Source organism: Cataglyphis hispanica, chromosome 16 (genome assembly GCF_021464435.1).
Source record: "Cataglyphis hispanica isolate Lineage 1 chromosome 16, ULB_Chis1_1.0, whole genome shotgun sequence".
NCBI classification, from domain to species: Eukaryota; Metazoa; Arthropoda; class Insecta; order Hymenoptera; family Formicidae; genus Cataglyphis; species Cataglyphis hispanica.
The window spans coordinates 6,009,663-6,031,287 of NC_065969.1; the positions used below are offsets into that span (position 1 = coordinate 6,009,663).

Sequence of the window (21,625 nt, forward strand, 5' to 3'; positions counted from 1 at the left end):
TTCTTCTTTAGCATGTCTGCTTCTCTTAGATATGACAACAAAAATCCGAACACCTCGGAAATATTTTTTTTATCCAGCTTACGTTTCGCTGCCATTCTTCAGAGAAATCGCACTTTGCGGAATTTTATTCTCGCGAAATAACGCATCGTTATCTATTATATTGTTAACCATAACTCTCTGGATAGTTGTTACCTCCCCGACGAACGGCATGACAATTATCGCGAGATTGTGTAATTTTTTTCCGATTCGCTCGATAAAATATCTTCAAGCGTCGGTTTTTTCTGCCAACATTGTCCACTTCATATAAATTACGACGTCGAGAAACGCGCTACGTAATCATGAAGATGTTCGTATCGCGACACCACATCATCCTCCTAAGTCTGCTGTTGACGGTCACTCTGATCTCGGGAAAGATCCTCAACCGAGGATGGTGGAACCACACGGTTTTCTATCAGATTTATCCTCGCAGTTTTATGGACTCTGACGACGACGGTGTTGGTGATCTCAAAGGTAAGAAAGAACGGAAAGAATCAAAGCTCTCGTCGAGACATGTCGCATTGAATTTGTCTCTAACCCAGCTCTATGCTTCGTCTTCCTCGGTATAATGATTTTCGTGATAAGCATCGACGAAAATGATGTTGTAACGCGCTTGTCCAACGTAATTACACATCATCCGTGAAGACAAAAACAGTTTCGTAACGGGGACATTACTTTCGTATACTTGTCGTATAGTGGATTTATCTGTGATAGTGTGTTTCGTCATCATATTGCGCATATAATATATTGCAACGAAAGAAAAAAATTTATCTAATTCTCATTAAGTGCCTAATATATATTTAAATATATTATAATATATTATTGATTCTTCTCTCTGTTCTCTCTATTGTTCATCGCTTTCTTCATTTCGCTCATGCAGTTCTCCACATCGTTCATAGTTTTCTTTCAGACTATTAAAATAAAAAAAAAATAAAGAAATAAAAAATATAAATATAATCAATAATTGTAATTGCATTTATATTGCACTGCAAGCCTTCATGTGTGCTTCAATCTTTTCCCGTTTGTAACAGGTATAACGAGCAAACTCGAACATTTTGTGACATCTGGAGTAGGGGCGATATGGCTGTCACCCATCAATCAAAGTCCTATGATTGATTTTGGATATGACATTTCGGATTTTAAAGATATCGACAAAATATTCGGCAAAATGACAGATTTTGAAAATCTTTTAGCACGTGCTAAAGAACTTGGATTAAAGGTAATCGACGATAAAATAATTGGGTTCGTCCAAAAAAAAAAAAAAATCATTTTAAACAAACAATTCATATTCTAATGATAATTTCCTCAAATTTTTGATTGATATGTAATTTTCATTCAATTCCCATTCAGGTTATGCTCGATCTCGTGCCTAATCACACTTCCGACGAACATTATTGGTTTCGAGAGAGCATAAATCGTACCGGCAAATATGAACATTACTATATATGGGCAGATGGAAAAAATAATAACACTACGCCACCGAATAATTGGTTAAGTGTATTCGGTGGCCCAGCTTGGACATACAACTCAATCCGTAGCCAATGGTACCTTCATCAATTCCACAGTAAACAACCAGATTTGAATTATACTAATCCCGATGTACAAGAGGAAATGAAGGTATAATCATATTTTACGAGGAGTAGAGTTATTAAACTTGCAATATCCCTCAATTAGAGAGAAGATTCACGGCGCAGATACACGTAATGCATCTGTATGCGATTATTAAATCACCCGTATGATTCGTTTTCATATCGTTTTAGGAAGTTATTCTATTTTGGTTGAGGAAAGGCGTGGATGGATTTCGCGTGGACGCAGTGCCACATCTCTTTGAAACAAATTACACTTTGGATGAACCTAAAATACAAGATGCGATAGAAGATGATTATAGCTCTCTAAATCACATATTGACAACGGATCAGCCAGAAACATACAACTTGGTACTAAGCTGGAGGAAGATTTTGGACGAATATGCTTATCAATATAATACAAGCGAAAAGGTGCACATTTTACTCTTTTATAACGTTTTATATACTACGTACTTTAGTAATACATCATTTTTTTAAAGTTAAAATTAATTTAATGCACTACTTTAACATGTGTACATATCAACTAATAACGTCCATCTCTTTGCTTGCATATTCAAATATACTAGGTGATGATGACTGAAGCATACACTACATTAAAAAACACTATTAAATATTACAATTACGGTTCGCATATCCCTTTCAACTTTTATTTTATTACGAATGCGAGCAAGACCTCGGATGCTGCTGCGTTTAAAAACATAATAGAGAGCTGGATGAAGGCAATTCCCGAGGGTGGCGTCGCTAACTGGGTGGTAAGAAAACGTTATTCCCATCTACTTCAATTTTATATCGCACACAATAAAATAATGATATGAAAATATCAAACTTGGAAATTTTTTAACATTAAAATTTGCAACATTTATTGAATTTAATTTGCAACATATATATATATATATATATATATATATATATATATATATATATATGTGTGTGTGTGTGTAATAAGCTCATGTTAAATATAATTTACGTTAATTTGATAATTATATTTGGCAATAAACATAAATTATAAAAGATCCGAGTGTGTGAATCAAGAATTGGTTAATAATGTTAATAAATGCTTGGGTGATTAAAGCTCAGCTACAAAGGGCATTTTAAAAATGCCCAATATTGTGTAACTCTATACACTAATATAATCAATATATGTAAATGTTATAATATGTATAATATAATTTAAAGCGTATTTCAATGACAACTGCGTTGCAGTAAATGCATATAATTATGTGCTAAGTGATACATTTTAATCGAGTAAAGTATTTGTAGATGGGAAATCATGATAATAATCGTACTGCTTCGCGTTATCCCGGGAGAGCCGATCAGATGACAATGTTAGCCATGATACTGCCAGGCGTAACGGTGACGTACTATGGCGAGGAAATAGGGATGCTTGATAAAACGGACATAAGTTGGGAAGATACGCAAGATCCTCAAGCTTGTATCGCGGGTAAAGACAAGTATCAAAGTCGATCTCGTGATCCCGCTCGCACACCATTTCAATGGAATTTTCATCATAACGCAGGTATGCAACAACAAAGGATGTAAATTCTTTGCTTTAAAACTTTTTCTTCTTATTGTTAGCTCTTTCTCTTTATATATAAAGAAACTAAGAATATAAAATAATTATATATGCGAAAAAAAAAAAAAAAAAATTAAAGCACATCCGATGATATCATTTCGAATTTAGATATCGGAAAAAATTGAATATTATTAATGTAAACTGAATATTTCGAAAGTATGTTTTAAATTACGGAAAAGATTATCTAAAAAATTCGCGAAAATTCTAAAATCTCATTGTTGTGTTATCTCATCCCCCAGCATTCTTTATTTTATTTTCGACAGGTTTCAGTAACGCCATCAAGACATGGTTACCGATTCACGAAAATTATACTACCATAAATTTGTTAGTTCAACAGCATCTGGATGAATCTCACTATCTTGTTTATCGCGCTCTGACAACGCTACGTAATACATCGGACGCGCTCAAATTTGGATCATTGACTACTGACGTTATAAATAATACTGTCCTATATGTTCTACGAAAAACGAGCAAAGAAGCCGTGACACTATTGATAAATTTCTCAGACAATGACAAGCAAAAGATTGATTTAACAAATGTTTTAACGGGATTCAAAGATGGTGTGGTTAAAGCAGCGAGCGTGGGCTCCAACGTGAGACAAAAGTAAGCAGCAATCTTTAATAACTCATTAATAAATTAAAATCGTTATCGTATTTATATGGCAAGATAATGTAATTGCAAAAACAAATCGTAATCTCTCATTATTATGTGTTTTTTTTTTTTTTTCAGTCAAACTATCGAGTTGAAACATATCACTATCCCAGAAAAAGCTTCGATAGTCTTTCAAGCTTATTCCAAAGCTTCAGCACAATACGTTGCTTTCTTCCAAACAATTCTACTATCACTATCTCTTTTAATAATAACATTGTACAAATAAAAAAAAATTAATAAAATAATTAAAATTAATGAGAAATTTGCTTGTTAGGATTGCAATATTACGATAAAATAATCTCCGTTACTAATTATTTCCAGATGTCTCTCTTTCTTGATTTCATTATTTATAATTATTAATAACGTCAATATTAAATTCTCCCTTTATAGATAGACATAAAGTGCAGCACAGGAAACACGGAATTCAGAAATACGATATAAATGCCAGGCACGACATATCATAAATGTCGTTTGTAAGCGTAATAATTATTTTCTAATGTGCATATGAGAAATGTCAAAAGTTCTCGTTCCCTTTTAAGATCTATCGCATGCGATCATGGACTTTACTTCTTCCGTTTTGCGTACGCGAGAAAAATATTTTTTCAGATATAAAATTTATTTCATCTTAGTACGAGCGAATCGATAATTCGTTACACACGGATGGCGAAACTAAAAAACCAATTTCTGCATCTAATCCCGACTGATGGAAAAATATCTGCGTACGCGAAAATCTTCAGAGAGAAAGTGGCAAGTAGGATCAAACAACGCGGACAAAGTTCGATAAAATAATAATCTGTCAAGATATTCTACCGAGATCATATTTTATCCATCCTCAGTTTTACGTTTTCTTCTTTACACTCGCGTCAACACTCAGTCTGAATCCGATTAGACGGCGACATCTTAATCCACAAAGGAACGTGCTCTGCTAGTAAATAGTACGTTTCCAATCGAGCTGATTAGCTTAATCTTGATATATACGAGTAAATAAATGACTAAATATATATACGCCTAGAAAAGTAACGCAAGTATATCTACGCATATCTACGTGGAAAAATATTGAAAGTAATATGTAAAATGGAAATTTATAAATTCTGTTATAATATAAATTTTACTATTATTTATATCCTTATATTTTGTAAAAAAGTAATGCTTTCTCTAAGCTTATAAAAATCAGAAACTAACGCACTGCGCATCATCATTTAAAAATGTTCATATCAACATTGTTTTATAGCGGAAAGATCGTAAATACGGTGTCACTGATAGCGTAACGCTATTTTCCCAGTAACTGCTCATCTCAATATTAAAAATTCTTGCGGTTAACCTTTATGCGTAATAAACGACCGTCTTGCTGTCTCGTTAAAAATGCTGCGAGCAAAAAATCTCGATGGTACTTGAAAAGGGCAAAATGTTCACACTAAATAAAAAAATTCAAACTCTTGTCATAAAAATATGCTAAAAAGATTCTTGTATAAAAGAACTTGTATTATATAATTAATATTAATATTAACATTTCTTATATATTTTTCCTTAGTTAATTTAAAATCTTAAAAACTTTAAATTAAAATATTAAATGAAGGTAAAAAAAGGATCAATTGTTTCAAAATCGAGTATGTTAAACAGAGTTATTATCCTCTAATATAAATAAATAAATTTAAAAAAATTAAATTTGTAAAATTATTATAAATTATTTCAAATTGCGTGAATAAATTTGCGATATTTGCAACAATCAATCGTGATTGATACGGATAATAAACTTTGTTTATCAGATAGAATCATTGTCCCGCAGCCTTCGTTTTCAGCGTAGCGCTTTCAAAATATGAATTATGTATTTCAATGGAAATATCGATATCGCATTCTCTCGAATCCAGAAGATGTTCAAAACGTATTGTCCTAATAGAAAAAAGATTTCTTGTCCTCCAATATTCTAGTCTCTCTCCCATAAACATGCAAACTTTTATCTCAACTCAGATGATTGCTATGAAAGAAAACATCCAAAATGTTTGATAAATTTTTAAAATAATTTTCTTCTTATTTATTTTCTATTTTGATTTGCATACTCGTATGTTAGCATCTCTGAAATTTTTTCATTTGCTAAAGAACAATACGAAGCATTCCACGATGAATTATTGCAATAAAATAGAAATATAAATAGTTTTTAAATAAATTTACGCAAACTCTCTCTAATGCAAATTTTATTAATATTATAAAAATACATATGAACCGAATACATTTTTATATGATTTTTCCTTTTCGACACAGATGTAAGATATAATAGCGTCTCCTACACATCTTCTATGTTTGTAACTAGAACTTTATAACGACCTCCGTATCTCTTCAAAAGGAGAAATCGTCTAGAAACTTTTCGACGACGTTGCATGTATTCGATACTACATAATGAGCGCCAGAAAGAGAAAAATAGAATTCTCTTTAAATCGATAAAAGATAGTTCTTTAAGCAGGGATATCATGTCCATAAATTGACCGGACTTATTCTCATAAATTTTATTATTCGATAACGTTCCTGCATTTCCGTCACGAGCAGAGGTATTTATCTCGAGAGGCAAATATCCGACGTCAAAACGTCGCCTACCCACTATTGACAATAAATCGTTCGCCATGCTGGCAAACTTCCGCTCGTTTAATCACTGGTTGGTCTCCGAAAGTCGATAAAGTCTAGTAAAGATCGGTGTCATCAAATTTTCTATACATCTCCGATGTATAGACGCGTTATTCCATTTTAATTTCATCTTCCATTAATGCACGAAAGGTACACTCGCAAAAAAGCGAAATCATGTATTAAGAGTAATCATCAGTATTGTAAGAAACAAAACAGAAAGTTACGATGTATCTATGTTCTGAAAATTTCGTAACTTTGATAAAAGTAAAATTGAAAAAAATGTTTCGTCAATGAAATAATATTCCGGAAAAATACTTTCAAGTGGCGTAATTGTTTAAAAATAGCTACGTCAAGAATAAAAATAAGAGAAAATCATATATCGCAATAAGATAAAACTCCATTCATATCACTATGCTACGAATTTTTTAAACTATGCAACGTTGGTAGAAAAAATATCATATCGCAAAAGTTAAATGAGTTTCAGGTAAAAATTTCCGTTCAGCTAAGCCTCTACGATAAGTCAAGCGAATTTGTTGTATTGCGTGTATATTGCATCTTAGTGGCAGCTATTATATTTCATGTTTAATATACAGTTGACTAATTGCAAAAGTCAAAATTACTTCTACAAAGTTTAATTATATATGCATATTTTTTGCCATGCTCTGGCATTTTTTGCCGCCTATTATTTTGCGACTTTGCTTAAAAACGTTACTTACGTTTAGTATCGTTCAATGGTTAAATTTAAATTAACTTCACTATATATATATAATAAATACACGACTTTCCACTATCGATAATATTCGTGAAATGCTATATTTCGAGTACATCAGCCAATTAAAGTAAATTCAATAATCCAGTCAACAAATGTCAAAAGTTTTAAAAATGCACATGGATATATATATATAATCATTTAGACGTGCTATCGCTCTGGACGCGAAAAGCGCGTTATAGATAAACTATTTTAAACATTTAAGCAGCGATATATCCATAATCACAATTCTTTCTAAAATATTTTACCTTAAACTTTTTTTAATCATATATCTCTTTTTAAAAAAAAAATAATAACAATAAACTTGTTAGATTTTTCCAAGTATTCTGAATATTGTCGCTCAACGCAAACCACTTCTAATGGATGCGTGTCATTTAACATCGCCTAATTAGCAGCTTAATGACAAATATGTGGCGGGATAAACGTCAATACTATCTCGTACAACAGATATTGTTAAACTGATAGAAGAGTTTTATTCCCAATAATAGGAAACTCACCGAACCGTAATGGCACGTGTACATACAGATCTCTAGTCGCGATGCTTTTCAAAACAAACGAAAATAAAACTCTGTGATTTAAAACAAGGTCAAACGAACCTTTTTCTATTAAAGCGGACCACTTTCATATCATTACTGAATCATAGAAAATAAATCGTGAATAAAAAGGCGAATGTGATGAACGTAATCTGTCACTGCAGTCGTGTCGAAATTATTTGCCATGCTGACGAGTAGTAGCGGCAGCGGTCATTAATTCGCGAAGACTCGTTAGAGAGAATTGGCAAAAAAAGCAATTTACATATTTTGTACGTTCTTTTGCATGCCAAATAATTTTTTCAATCAAGTATAATTATTGGTTTAAATTAAAAAATATGCAATTTTCTAGAATATTTCTTATGTACATCTCAATCTCTTGATTTCATATATTTTATAAAATGATTATATACCGCGCATATTCCTCTTTTTTTCCCTTTTCTTCCCTATAAGAAGTATTTGAAATTGACTCGTATAAAACAAACTAGATAAGATAAAAATAGAGTAAATCATTCGCCACGACAGTGAGAAAAGCATTGATGAAGCGTCTCCTCTTTCCTTAACGGAAATGACAAATAAACTTGCTCAGAGATCAATGTTCCTCGATCAACGTTCATTTCTTTCGCAAAACGTCTTACTTCAAGACAATTTAACGAAGCCAAGAATATAGCGAAGCTAAAGAAAAATCAATATTTTCCATTTCTTATCCTTTTTTGCAAACTCAATAGAATTGTACAGATTTCGATTTCGAGGTTGTACACATTCTCGAGTGAAAATGATGTTTCAAGAATTTAGGCAAACGTAACGGATTTTTTTTTATTTACACAATTTGTGTCCACAATTGCACTCGTACTCGATGCGAAAAATGAACGGAGAGTTAACCAATAATATATTGAAAAGTGAGTATGTGAAATACTTTCTAAACATAGTAACACAAAACTGTATACATTCATTATGTTTCGCCTAGACATACATAAATAATACAAGAGAATTCGAAACGACCAATTATTAATTGACCGTGTAAAATGCGATGTTTATGCGACATCGATCAAATACACAAGTGTATGTTAGCGGATATATATATATATAAACACTGACCAATGTTGTAATGATATTTAGGACGAGAGCAAGTAAGACACTCATTATTTACTATACATATTTGCACACTTCTATCTAGCTTATATTATTGTTATACATATAAAAAATAAATATGCGCGTGTGTACCTACAATATTATATTATATAATTATAAAGTTTGCTTAATTATTAACGTTTAAATTTTCATCGCTCATAAAGAAAATGATTGACGCATTAATTCTCTGTCGTTCTTTCATATAATTTAATTAGTTGATTTATGCGTTACTCATTACCGCGTGTTTCTGCGATAGCCAACATCAAAGTAACGATTTAGTTATTCGTGCATGATAACAAAAATCGACCGTGAAAATAACATCAACCTTCTCTTCTGCCAAATGTCACCGGATTAATTAAATCTGAAAACGCCGCGATAATGTTATTACATCTCTCGACTCATATTAGGGAAAACTAAGGGATAGGCGCGCTCAAAGAAATTTAATCGCACAAATAATTTTGCCACAAATAACGATTGAATTTCTAATTTTCTCGCAATCAGCCAGTGGAAAAGACGAGTTAAGTCGAGTATGAGAAGAGCGATGCTGATAAAAGACATTAATCTCATTAAATGATTCTCGTTTCCGATCCCAAACTTCTGTAGCAATCGGAAACTTGACGGATTAAGAGATTTTCCAGCGTCCTTATTCAAGATGTTCCGCAAAATTGTAAAAGGAAAGAATAAATATTACTTTAATCTCACATATACTGAATGGAAGTTGTTAGTGAATAAAATTTATCATTAATGAGATACACGTCGAAGAAATTTAACGAGCAGAGACGCATAGAAAAAAAAAGAAGTATAATCAGAAGTAGATCAGAAAAATAAAAGTTTTTAAAACAAAGCGTGCATCTTTCATTAACCACAGGCGACCACCCGTTTTCTTTTTGCAAACGACCTCTTTTGAATTCGCTTTAATGATAGTAGTTTTCGAGTTACGTCGAGTTGCAGTAGCAGCGACCCATGTACATACACGGCACATTTCTCTCTCTTTCTCTCTCGTGTTCCGAGAGAAAAATAAGATTAACCGGGAAGGGACGCAAACACGTTTCGCTCTTGTTTTCTGCCGCATTAATGCATGCGAGATAAGTGCAAAGCGCTCTGCATGGCGCAGCGGTTCCGATTTGCATAATTCTTAATAACTGCCCTCGCACACGTTCGCGTGTGGCTTTTTCGGTTGAATGTCCGATACATTAAGCCTCTCCAACACGCTATGCTATACGAGTTGCCGCGATTCGAATATGCGTATACGCGCGGCGCAATCGTTAATTATTAATAGATTATAATTACATTGAGAGAGAGAGAGAGAGAGAGAGAGAGAGATATTGTATTCCATCTACCAAACGAACCGCGGAGAAATGTCGGATTAATTCTGAATTAAATTGTTGCCGGGCATTGATTGCGTTCGTCAAGCGTGAACTCTCTAATGATCGCTTATCGCAACGGATAATGCGGAAATAATCATATTACGTGTTACATGCGACATAGCAAAAGAAAAGTATCGAATCACACAAACTTTTGTTCATGAATAATGCATGGTTGCATGCAACCTTTATTTTAAACGATCGTCAGTTCTGTAAAGAACAAATTTCCGACAATAATTTATTGTATCTGCAAAGAAGCTGACTGTATATATATATATATATATATATATATATATATATATATATATATATGTATTTTACATATAAATATTTCTTGACATAAAATTTCTATCAACGCTCTTTCTATTTAAATTAATAAGAAATTTCGAAATGTATATCTTTAAAATAGGCATCTCAAAATATCGCTAAATTTCTAAAGTCAAAGTGTCATAATAATTTTATTCTCGTTAGTAGAATGCATCAAAATTTATTTCCAATACTTCGAGTTTAGAACATAGGAAATCTATAATTGGACCTGAGGGACCGATACCTTTTTTTCATGGAGATCGTGAAAATATAAAACTTCCGCAAGAGTACACATAAGAGATCGATATACGTTAAGCTCGTAGATAGATTGTGACCTTTTCGGTTTTTATTCGAGAAACGTCCAAGTTTTGTTTCATCGCGGCGAATGAAAATTCAAAAACGCGTTAAAAATTTGCGAATATGTCAATTTTTATTAAGTGTGAATTCTTCATGATAACATCTTTATATAATATCTTTTGATGATAACAATATAAAAATATGCAGCACATCGAGCGTAAAATCATCAAAACAAAAGAAATGTTAATTATAGTCTAAGTATAGATAATATAAGCTAAATAAATTTTATTAAAAAATATTATTACTGACGTGTTACTGTCTTACATTGCTCGTAGTAACTTATGTTACCAAAAAAATACATAAAACGTGAAACTTTGTGCGAATGTGGATGGATTCAGAAACAAGATCATCTCTCCGATATCATTCACGTTGTTCGCACATGATTGGATTAATTAAGTCGACCAAACCTTGGAATATAAAACTTTTCGCACGTACATATAAATAAACTTTCGTTATATACATTCTTGAATTAGTGTAAGAATAAATTTGAAAGTTCATATATACGTGTACAATTTAAATTTTTGTTTTACAATTGAAAAAAAAAAAAATATTATTCTCGTCAAAATTTTTTCAGATGCAAATTAAACGGATAAATAGATCCTACAAGTTTTCATTTTCAAATTCATATAAAAAAATATAATTAAAACAAGTAAAATATAAATCATTAATCGACATACATACGAAAAGCGTAAAAAAAAACTTTTTAAATTCATCTTTTTTAATTTGTTAATCCGCATTATTTTACCATATTATATATAAATTATATATTTTGTTATTAATGAAATTAATTGTAGTAATTTTATATCACACTTGTGAGCAATTTATAATAATATACATTTTATAATTCATTAACTTGTTAGCATTCATGCATTTATAGATACTAAAATCGAGTTTAAGCGCGCGCATAATCTTAAACAAAGACGCAAGGGACATTAATATGTGGAGTACACAGTGTCGTAAACTCGCGTAATGATAATGTAACCATGTTACATCTTGCGGCGAGTTCTAAAATGCTAATTATCCTTCGGCATAACAAAACTGTATATCGTGAAAGCCTGAGAACTGCATGAATGCACTAGTGTTGTTGCGAATTAAGCTCACGTAGTTGCAAATTAAACCTTTGGAGAAAATTAAGTAAAACAGCTATTTAATTAGATAAAAAAATAACAAGATCTAATATGATGCAGCAAAAACAGAAGCTGAAAATGAAACATTCGTAGAATTTTTATTTTTTACTCGCGATGTTGAATTAAAGATTAATATTTTGAATACTGAAGCGAATTGATCTCAACTAATAATCGTCGCTAAACGTTGGTCTCTATTTAAAGATTCGTTTTTTCAAAATCGTAGAATTAAAAGTGTTTTATTGTTTTATCGTTTTCTGCGTTTTTTCTTTTTATTTTATACTTAATTTTTTACACACCAATTAAGAAACACAGAAAAAGGACTACTGTTTCGTAAACTTTAATACTAGGGTACTTTATCACGGGACTCAATGTTCGCTTTTTTATTTCTCGTAGGTCGGATTAATATCATAGTAAGCACTTGCCGTACACAATTATTACCGAATACATGTATTATATTCTTTGTATTTATTCATGCATTATTACTCCATATGGTATATTGGGAATGTTATCGCGTCCGCGTCTTCACTCACCGATCACGTAACTGTATCCATCCAAGGTTAATACACATTTGCGTGCATTCGGTGAAGATGGAACGCATGGCACTTGCCTCCGTGAGATCCGTTTGCTTAGGCTGCATGAAGCGCCGGCTGCACCCGGATCCGAGTGGCACTTCTGTACCGGATCCTTGCCTGGTCTAGACATTATTGTCAATCCCGATTACCGAGCCTCGTTTCCTCGATATAAGACTCCATTCTTTCGTATATTAATTATTAGAATATACTTTATTAATTTTATATATACGCCTTGTATCTCTCACATAATCCTGCACATAAATCAGGATGCACCTCTTTAAGTTTCACAGCCGCGAACGAGGGCCCGATTGACTCGCAATCTTCTTTTTTTTTTATCCGACATGCATCCATCGGTATAATCCACGTGTTCACAGAGTGTCTACATTTTAGCAATTTAGTTTTTATATTACGGAGCCGTTTCTCTTCATAATTTTAAGCTACCTTTTTGATAAGCTAACAAAGGGAGAAGTGCTTTTACGATTCAAACAAGAGGTCGTTGATCTTTGCACGTTTGGTGCATTCGGAGATAATGTGTTAGCTGTACTTTTATCATTTGTCCAATCTATCGAGATGTGTACTTAAAGCGCATTATCGTCCATTCTTTCAAAAGCAAGTGATAATAAATTAATTTAATTTTCAACTGATGCAAATAAAAGCTTTCATCTCTTTCTAAAGATTATATCACAGAATGTCTTCATTTGTCTTCATCTGTCGTCGCTAGCCGTGACACTACCGCGTAGTATACTGATATGTATTTAAGAACGCGGTTTATTTTTTGCTTATTATTTTTTATAGCGTTTTTGATTCTCCACGAGAATAAAAATCTCCCGTGTTCGATCGATTAAAATTAACTTTAATATCGTATTTCATCGAATCTGTCGCGAACGGAATAGGAAGAAACATAGAAACATTTATCACAATTCCGTCCAAGTTCTGATCGAGGAACATGTCCCTTTTAATTACAATGCTTCTCCGTCGTAATCGGCAGCAAGTAATTGCCGGCCGGTAAGTCTTGGAGACGACGTATACGCCGTATTCATGATACGAAGTAAATCCTTTTTTCCTGCCTCCTCCACGTATCCTCCTTTCGAGAATAAAAGTTTAAAAAGTTGGAAAAGAGTTTTTGCAAAAAATCGCGCACTTTCAGCGGTAGGAAAATTTCGACATTGTAAAATATTGGCGATAATAATCATAATTTTGCGAGTCTATTCTCGAGACAGATTCATTCCAAATACGTGCTCGTGTACGGCGAAAGTAAAGTACGGTTGTACGGTTCTCGTAACGCGCACGTACGTCCGATCGCGAGTGTGTTGCCGTGACAGATGTTACGGAGGGAGAACGAAAATCAAGGCGATCGATTCACGTTACCATAACATTAACCTCGCAGGTTGGTTACCCGTATACATCGATACATGCACCGACGCCGCGGTTAGGCCGTTTCGCTTCCGGCACGCCGTGCCGTGCATCACGCACGACTTTCTGCAAAATATGATTCGGAGAGTGCACGATAGCACAAGTAATCTTCATGTCTTTCTCTACAAATGGAAGAAAAACTTTTTCCCTTATAACTGTTATTAAATCGTCGCGTTTTTTCTTCCAAATTATATAATTGCGATAAAAACGCGAAATAATGGAAAACAATGTCGTCGAAATACAGCAGCGTTCGTCTCAGGGATAGCTGCTTTTCTACGTCGATTTTTTATGGTCGCGACTTTACGACGGACCACGCATGGACCACGCACGGCGCGGGCGGCGAACGCGAGACCAGTAGAGAAACCGCGCGGCTGGTCAGACGACCGGTTAGACGAAGGAGAGACGCGCGCGTGGCCGCGACACGCGAGTCGCCGGCGCCGGAAGGAAGGCGATGGGTACACGCGCATCCGATCTCAGCCACGGTGCCGCTACAACTGAACCACTCGAAACCTCCAACCTCCACCTCTCGTCGTGTCCGTCCTCCCTTCCCTTCGCCACGTCCCGCTCCCAACACCCCGACAACCCGACAACCCGTTTCGCCTTTCTCTCTATCCAATCGCCTCTATATTCGTTCTCCATCTCTCATTCTCGCTCCCTGTTTCTCGCTGATTTCTCTTCCTTCGGTATCTTTTCCCTCTCGTCCATCTCTCCATCTCGATCGGGACTTGCCAACGAGTTTTTTTGCTCTTTCTCCTTCACTTGCATCGTACTTGCAACGCGACTGTCTCTCCTCTCGGTTATGCGTGCACGCAAACGCGTCTCCATACATCTCTCCATACTTTCTCCGATTCGTTTCACCATCGGCCCCGGGCCGATCTAACAATGCGTACACATTTCTTCTCTGTTTTGCGTTATCTTTTTATTTATCTAGTATCAATGATATAACATAGAAAATGGTCAAAATGAACATCCGCAATCTATCTGCACTGACAGCTTTAAAAAATTCCATAATACATCACATATCTTAAATTTTTTTTTTTTCGCAAAATTAATATAATCTTTAGCATACATTTCAAACATAACAGATCTTTGCAATCGCGATCGATATGTCCCGCGTTCGCTTTTCTTTCTTAAAATGACGTTCAGTCGTATATCTACGTCTCATCCTTTTCGCACACAGCGATAACTCTTTATCTTGCCCGGTGACCGAGGGACACATGAGTTTCACACGATTAGCCCCTCGCGACACTACCGCAATCGCGATATTACCGAATCACCCCTTGCTACGCCACGAATCGGCCGTTTAATCAGCCGCCTATCTAAGGTACATTCCTCTAGAGAAAAAGCGAGGAAAAGCTAAGAGACAGTTTATAATTTATAATTCATATTTCGCGTGACGTTGAATCTCTAAATGTAAAACGTCAGATAAATCATAAATGACAATATAAATACATTGCAAAACGTGCAGCATAATTACTCAAGCTTGAGGTAATACAATTACACCTAATTGTTAGTAGCAAAATGAGTAAAAGAAAAATATTATCACATGGCACGCGCAATCATAAATATAAAACTTTAAAACTTTTCCAAATTTCAAATCAAAGATATTGTAACACTATATATAATAATGAGAAATGATTGCGTAATGATAAAAATAAAAAAAAGCTCACATTTTTTTTCTTAGATAACAAATTCTTTAAAGCAAATGTCTCTTAATACGTAGATTTATATTTTTTTTTTTTTGCGCAAAATTTTACAATGTAAGGAACACCAATCCTCTTTTTTAGCCTTCGGTATTACGACCCTAGAGAGGAACAGCGGATTATGACAAAACGGTATAATAGCGAGCCGGACAGGCTGTGCAGTAGCTGGAGTTTATTATAAATGCAAATGCATTCTACTCGCGATATTTCTGTTCCGACAAAGGGAAAGAGAGGAAGGGAGAGCAATTTCGATTACGGCTAGTCGCGCGTGTCTGCGAAAGGGACGTCAATTTAGCGGCAAGATAATCTTGCTACCGAGTCGTTTCCACCAACCCTCTTCAAAACGAACCCCTGCTTCAAGAAACCCTTCTTCATCGTCCCTCCGTAGCTCAGATCGCCACGAATCTTCTATCCTATTCCCTTCTTCTCTCCCTTCTCTGTCTCTTACATGTCTCTTTCGCCTATTCGTCTTATTGTTATATACATTCGTCTTTCTTTTTTCTTCGCTCTTTTATTTCGTTGACATCATTCGTGTGTCGTACAAACATATGAATTAATTTAACCAGTGTAAACGCATTATATGAATGAATAAAGCAAAGTGATTTGTTAAATAAATCTGTATTTGACAAATTAATGCGCTCGTTGGAGAAACACGCTGTTTGCTCAAAAATAAAAGAGGGTTTAGTTGGCGAACAACTTATGCGCGTACAATGTACGCAAAGTTTATCGTCTATACCTTGCATTCTCCGATAAAGGAAAGGAAAGCAAATCAAAGCAAAGCAAAGCTGATATCGAGAAACGGTGTTTTCGACATACATTCAACGCTTGATTGATTTTCGAGACAGGGCCATTTGCAAATACTATGGGATAGCGCACAAACTTTATTCCACGCTTATTTCAACGGAAATTTTCTTCGATGCTCTGCATTTGACGAGTAGCGATATACTTTCTTTCATTCTACTTTCCTTGTCTTTGCTTCTTATTCACACACTCTTTTTTTCCCTCTCTTTCTCTCTCATACATACACGCACTCACACATGCACACATACAAACATTCTATTTCATGTAATAAAAAAAATTGATTTAGTTGAAATTTTTTGCACAATAATATTTTTATTCTAATTATTAATGATATTTTTATTCTAATTTTTATCCTAATTTCACCGAGAGACATCAAACCATATAACGCAAAATTATTATACTCGAAGAGGATGAAAACAAAGAGCATCGATCGAAATTTTTAATTCTTTCAAACGATCACAAATTCTCTATAACATATTCAAAGACACTGACGGTCGATAGACGCCACGAACAATAAAGTTGTGTACGGACGATTAAATCAATTCGAGGCAGAAAGTGAGGATGGGGGGCAGACTGCAGGAGGGATGAAAGAGGAAGTATAAATCCTGCGGCGATATAAAAGCTGCAAGCGATGCACCCGACCTGCCGTCACTATAACACGGATATTTTTGTGATAAAAAACGCGGTTCGCGATAATACCAACTTCATCTTTATTTATCACACTGTATGCGTGATACGTTTAATGACGATAGCTGAGATGTACTCATCAATTAATATCTATGTGCTCTTCAAGCAGAAAAGAAATTCGGCGGCCCGGCTAATCAGATTAAATCAAGCCAATTGTAAGTATACGCGTAATCTAAATCTACATATGTTTCTATCCGCGCGTTCTTTGTCAACTTTATCTCGTGCCAATTATCGACTACTATCGGCCCGATAATAAGCGCTACATAATAGACGGATTTGTCGATGATTCTATTGGCAGAAACGTTTTGTTCATAGCAGCTGTGACGATAAAATATGTCGTGAAATATAATCGATTCCTTATCTGTCGCGCGTTCTTCCGTATCAAACTACCGCATTAATTTCGCGAATATCGTCGGTGCAAATATCACCACTGATGTGTATACGCGGAGAAGAGAAGAATAACACTTTTATTAAAGGCTGTAAAGAGGAAACCCGTATCTCAAGTTGTACTCGATCATGAACGTCGAGTTCGAGCTCGATCTCTTTGGCCTCTCGAAAACGCATTGGCCTTTACCGCTAAGCGTATACAGCTTATCGTGTGGTCGAGGCATTAATCTTTTACTAAAAGTGAGATTTTGCTTTTGTTTGCTCTAAAAGCCCGCTGTCGAATGAACGTATGCCCTCGACTATAATCGCGCATCGCTTCTCTCTAGCAACTATGTAAAAATTTTCTATAGAATTTTCACGAAAAATCTAAAATTTTGATGGCAGTGAAAAAATTCAAACAGAAGAATACATGAACAATATTTGTGATAAGGAAAAGAACTTGAGCAAATAAATGGGCGATTAAGCGCTCGATGTAACAAAGATAATATTGCCCATATGAGTACATTACATAACATAGAAATATATTTATTAATTTTTCCAGTAATAATTATTATATACGTTATATATCATTAATGTTAATTAATAATTATATATTACAAGTTTTTCGACAGAGTCGAATTTCTTCCTACACGAAACATTAGATCAATTAAAATGTTAGAAACAATGGCTCGAGTAAATCATTTTCTCGTCCGTAAATGTACCATTCATTAATTTAATTAAAATCTGCACGCGCCGAGAAAAACCAGTAATAGCGGCGCAATAATCTGATTAAATGTAATATCGAAAAGTGTCCGACGAAATATTATAACTTTGTCGTATGCTCCGCGATTAATTAAAATATTCAAATTAAAGCAGCGCGCAAGTTCTCTTTACCGCGAGACAAACTGTCACTGTGTAGAATCAAAATCAGCCGCGCGATTCCAACGGTGACCGCACGTAATCCGGGCTTAAGTCAAAATACACCGCAGGCGCGTAAACTCTGGCCTAATTTCGCACAACCCAAATTCAATCAAGATTTAGTAAGCTTTACGCCTTCCTCCCTCCTCCCTCCTTTCCACTGTTTCAATTTAAGACCTTACGAGAGTATTTTGACAAAATTCCCTACAAAAGAGCTACGTGACAAAAGCTTGCATCGTAACTTGCCTCCGTCGACGAGATACGAAACGTTTCGAATTAATGTACAACGTGTCTGAAAACTTTGAATCTTTAATTCCTCGTGAATCAATTTACAAAAAAAAAAAAAAGAGTCAGAGAATTATCGACACAATTTAATAAAATTTCATCACAATATATAGTTAAAGTCACGTGCGCTATATTCTTTGATGTTTTCATAAAGAAATCAATCAATTTTATATATTGATTGAGAAAATTTGTCATCCATGGCTTGATGGCTTCATAGAATGACTTTTGATATGGACGCGATTGTGTTCCATGACGTAACGTCAGCGCTGCTTCAACGCGCGTTTCTACGCATATCCTACGCAACTCAATCACCGTAGAAAATATTCTCGCGTGCAACTTTTGAATGCGTACTTATTTTGTTTTACGAGGTACAATATCGATGAAAGTATATCTGGGGATGACAGTCCCACGGGGGGGATATTTCAGAGAGACGTGCCGAATGTTAGTCGGAATATATGTGGAGCGTGGATCGATCGCCGCCGACGATGACCACGGTGCAGCTGCCTGCCGGCATCGACCAAGCGACGAGCGTTGATGACTTTCGATTACCCTGACCGTAAAACTCGCATGTCGTATGACCTGTGAGAATTACGACATAAATAACATCGTTTGAAAGTGTTACGCAGTTTTACGTCGGGCCGCGCCTCTATTGTCGCAGAACATCGCGGATAACACGCTAGCGGACGTACTGACTTTTGTATTCGCAGCTTTCGTCATCATTCTCTTATCGCGCGGTCGATAGATAAACAATATAAACAATATAGGATAGAGCTTTAAGACATTATCCGAAAAACAAGCGATCCATCGCATTTCAACTATTTGCGATTGCTTTGCGAAAAAAATCTTTATCGATAATACGTAATTTATCTCTTAATTGTCATTCGTATGGAAGTCACGCGATAATTACGCGAATTTTACGCATAGCGAACGCGTTTCATTTCAGAATTGTCATTAAATCGTATAATACACACAATTCCATAAATAATTTTCATCTCGCGAGAGAGAACTTGGTCGTTTCACGGGCGCGCGAGATTAAATTGCACTTAATTAAGATTTAAGAAGCAAATGTGAAAGTGAGTGTGAAACATAAAGTTCCGTCTCGCTTCCGTTGCAGCTCTCTGCAGTATCGCAGCATACGCGCTACTACAAGTTTCCAGCATATACCGTTTAAAACCAGACACAATACAATCGATTTTTCCGTACTATCTATCCCAGTTCTGCTTTACCGACCTCCACCGGAAATTACGGCAGGCTACGACATTTCCGGTTAATTCCATAGGTATTAACAAAAGGGATATTAATGTTCGACATAATTAAAACCACGCGTTTACTTCAGTTATCTTGTTTTCATTACTGCTATTCTGTTATTCCAGATTTGCTGTTACTTGAGTATCGATTGACAAAACTTGTATTAAAGTCATAAGTAGAGGTAAAAATGTCTTTTAATTAATTTTTTTTTATCGTTCAATAAAAATAAAATTTAATGTGTAAACATTTTCTAATAGGTGTATGCATAAATATTTGAAAAATCAACGAATGAATGATGCATTGTACAATCAATAAAAGACAATGACATTTATTAATGCTTCAGCTATAAATCAAAGAAATATCATTGTTTTTTAACAATACATTATAAAACTACTAATATCAAGCAACTTGAACTTATTAATTCAATTTAATGATGACATATATCAGATGGCAACTTGCTGCTTACTATTAGCACCAAACCTCGATCTCAATCTCGATGTCGTCTCCGATGACTATATAATCTAATCGCGTCAATTAATATCATTAAACAGAATAATCGAATAATCTCCTGGCAGAATATCAGAAAGGTTTGTTCTTTTTAAATAGCGAAACCCACCGAAACGTGGTGAGCGTTCAAGATGTCCCTGTTCCTGCAAACGAGATCTGATGAAATTTGCATACGAGCAATGTAACGATGCGGATGCGCGCAAGTTTGCGACCTTCACCTTTGAACGCACAACGAAAGATACATCAATGTCTCTGAACAAATGCATCGTTCACGATGACGCACGTCAGTAAATGCGCGCGCTATATAATTCATCGTACGTGCCATGTTTACTGTGCCATTTGTGTTTCAGAAGTAAACGTATTAGTAGTCAAAGACATATATTTTCTCTCTCTCTCTCTCTCTTTCCCTTGTGCGAATGTATTTTTCTTTCTTCTTTTTTTTTTTTAATCATCGTTCGGACGCTTTCATAATTCCCGCATGCTTATCATCCCGTGTGTATGTATTTTTTGTTTGTTCATAAAAGAATATTTCACAACAGCGAATAGATGTGTTTATATCGAGTACGAGCTTGCATTTAATTCTAAGCTGCTACGTTTAAGTTGCTTCCGTTGCGTGAATGATGGAGAACCTTATAGTATTCTTTTGCTTTTTCAATTTATTGTATTATCATTGTGTATATTTCAGTTTTATATTCCATATCCCAGTTTTACTCTCACTTAGTTGTTAATTTTATATTTATATTGTTCACTTTTCATAAAGAAATATTCTGGTAGCGAATATTCATTTCGACTGAAAATGAAAATTTTATCATTGCTTTAGATATACTGATATACTACATAAATATGCAGAACGATCGATAATAAAGCCTCATTCAACAAAGAAACATTCATTGTCGAAAATGATTTGGAGAATCTCTCCATCAACATTTAATTGAGCGTTACTTTTCTCAATTTATTATCACAGATTCTTTTTCATTCGATTAATTGTTTATAATTTAAAAATTGACAGACACACAAGAGAATATATTCAAGATAATATCGAGATTACGAAAAACTTTTAATTTTTCCGACAAGGAATA

At 34.6% G+C, this 21,625-nt stretch overlaps 2 protein-coding genes across 9 annotated transcripts in view; one reads left to right on the forward strand and one right to left on the reverse strand.

The window, feature by feature from the left end:
* LOC126855432 (dual specificity calcium/calmodulin-dependent 3',5'-cyclic nucleotide phosphodiesterase 1-like) overlaps positions 1 to 21,625 on the reverse strand; it is an 84,778-nt gene that overhangs the window by 33,367 nt on the left and 29,786 nt on the right. The window contains exon 1 of one of the 8 annotated variants that reach the window (XM_050603064.1): positions 12,577 to 13,334. The exons of the other annotated variants lie outside the window; for them this stretch is intronic. Within the exon in view, the coding sequence (XP_050459021.1) occupies positions 12,577 to 12,748 (172 nt within the window). The 5' untranslated portion in view covers positions 12,749 to 13,334. Of the gene's footprint in view, positions 1 to 12,576; positions 13,335 to 21,625 lie in introns of those variants that run through there. 8 annotated transcript variants of the gene reach the window in all.
* Positions 308 to 4,108, forward strand: LOC126855433 (maltase 1-like). The gene is made up of 8 exons (XM_050603073.1): positions 308 to 510; positions 1,068 to 1,255; positions 1,387 to 1,653; positions 1,797 to 2,033; positions 2,189 to 2,374; positions 2,883 to 3,138; positions 3,459 to 3,798; positions 3,925 to 4,108. The coding sequence occupies exons 1-8, from the start codon at positions 339 to 341 to the stop codon at positions 4,070 to 4,072; spliced, it is 1,794 nt and encodes a 597-aa protein (XP_050459030.1). The 5' UTR covers positions 308 to 338; the 3' UTR covers positions 4,073 to 4,108.

What these genes read in the sequence shown, in the direction of transcription:
- LOC126855433 (XM_050603073.1), top strand. Translation starts at nt 339, where the DNA reads ATGAAGATGTTCGTATCGCGACACCACATCATCCTCCTAAGTCTGCTG. An exon ending in CGGTGTTGGTGATCTCAAAG is followed by an intron (nt 511 to 1,067) that starts GTAAGAAAGAAC and finishes CGTTTGTAACAG; the next exon opens with GTATAACGAGCAAACTCGAA. An exon ending in GGCTCCAACGTGAGACAAAA is followed by an intron (nt 3,799 to 3,924) that starts GTAAGCAGCAAT and finishes TTTTTTTTTCAG; the next exon opens with TCAAACTATCGAGTTGAAAC.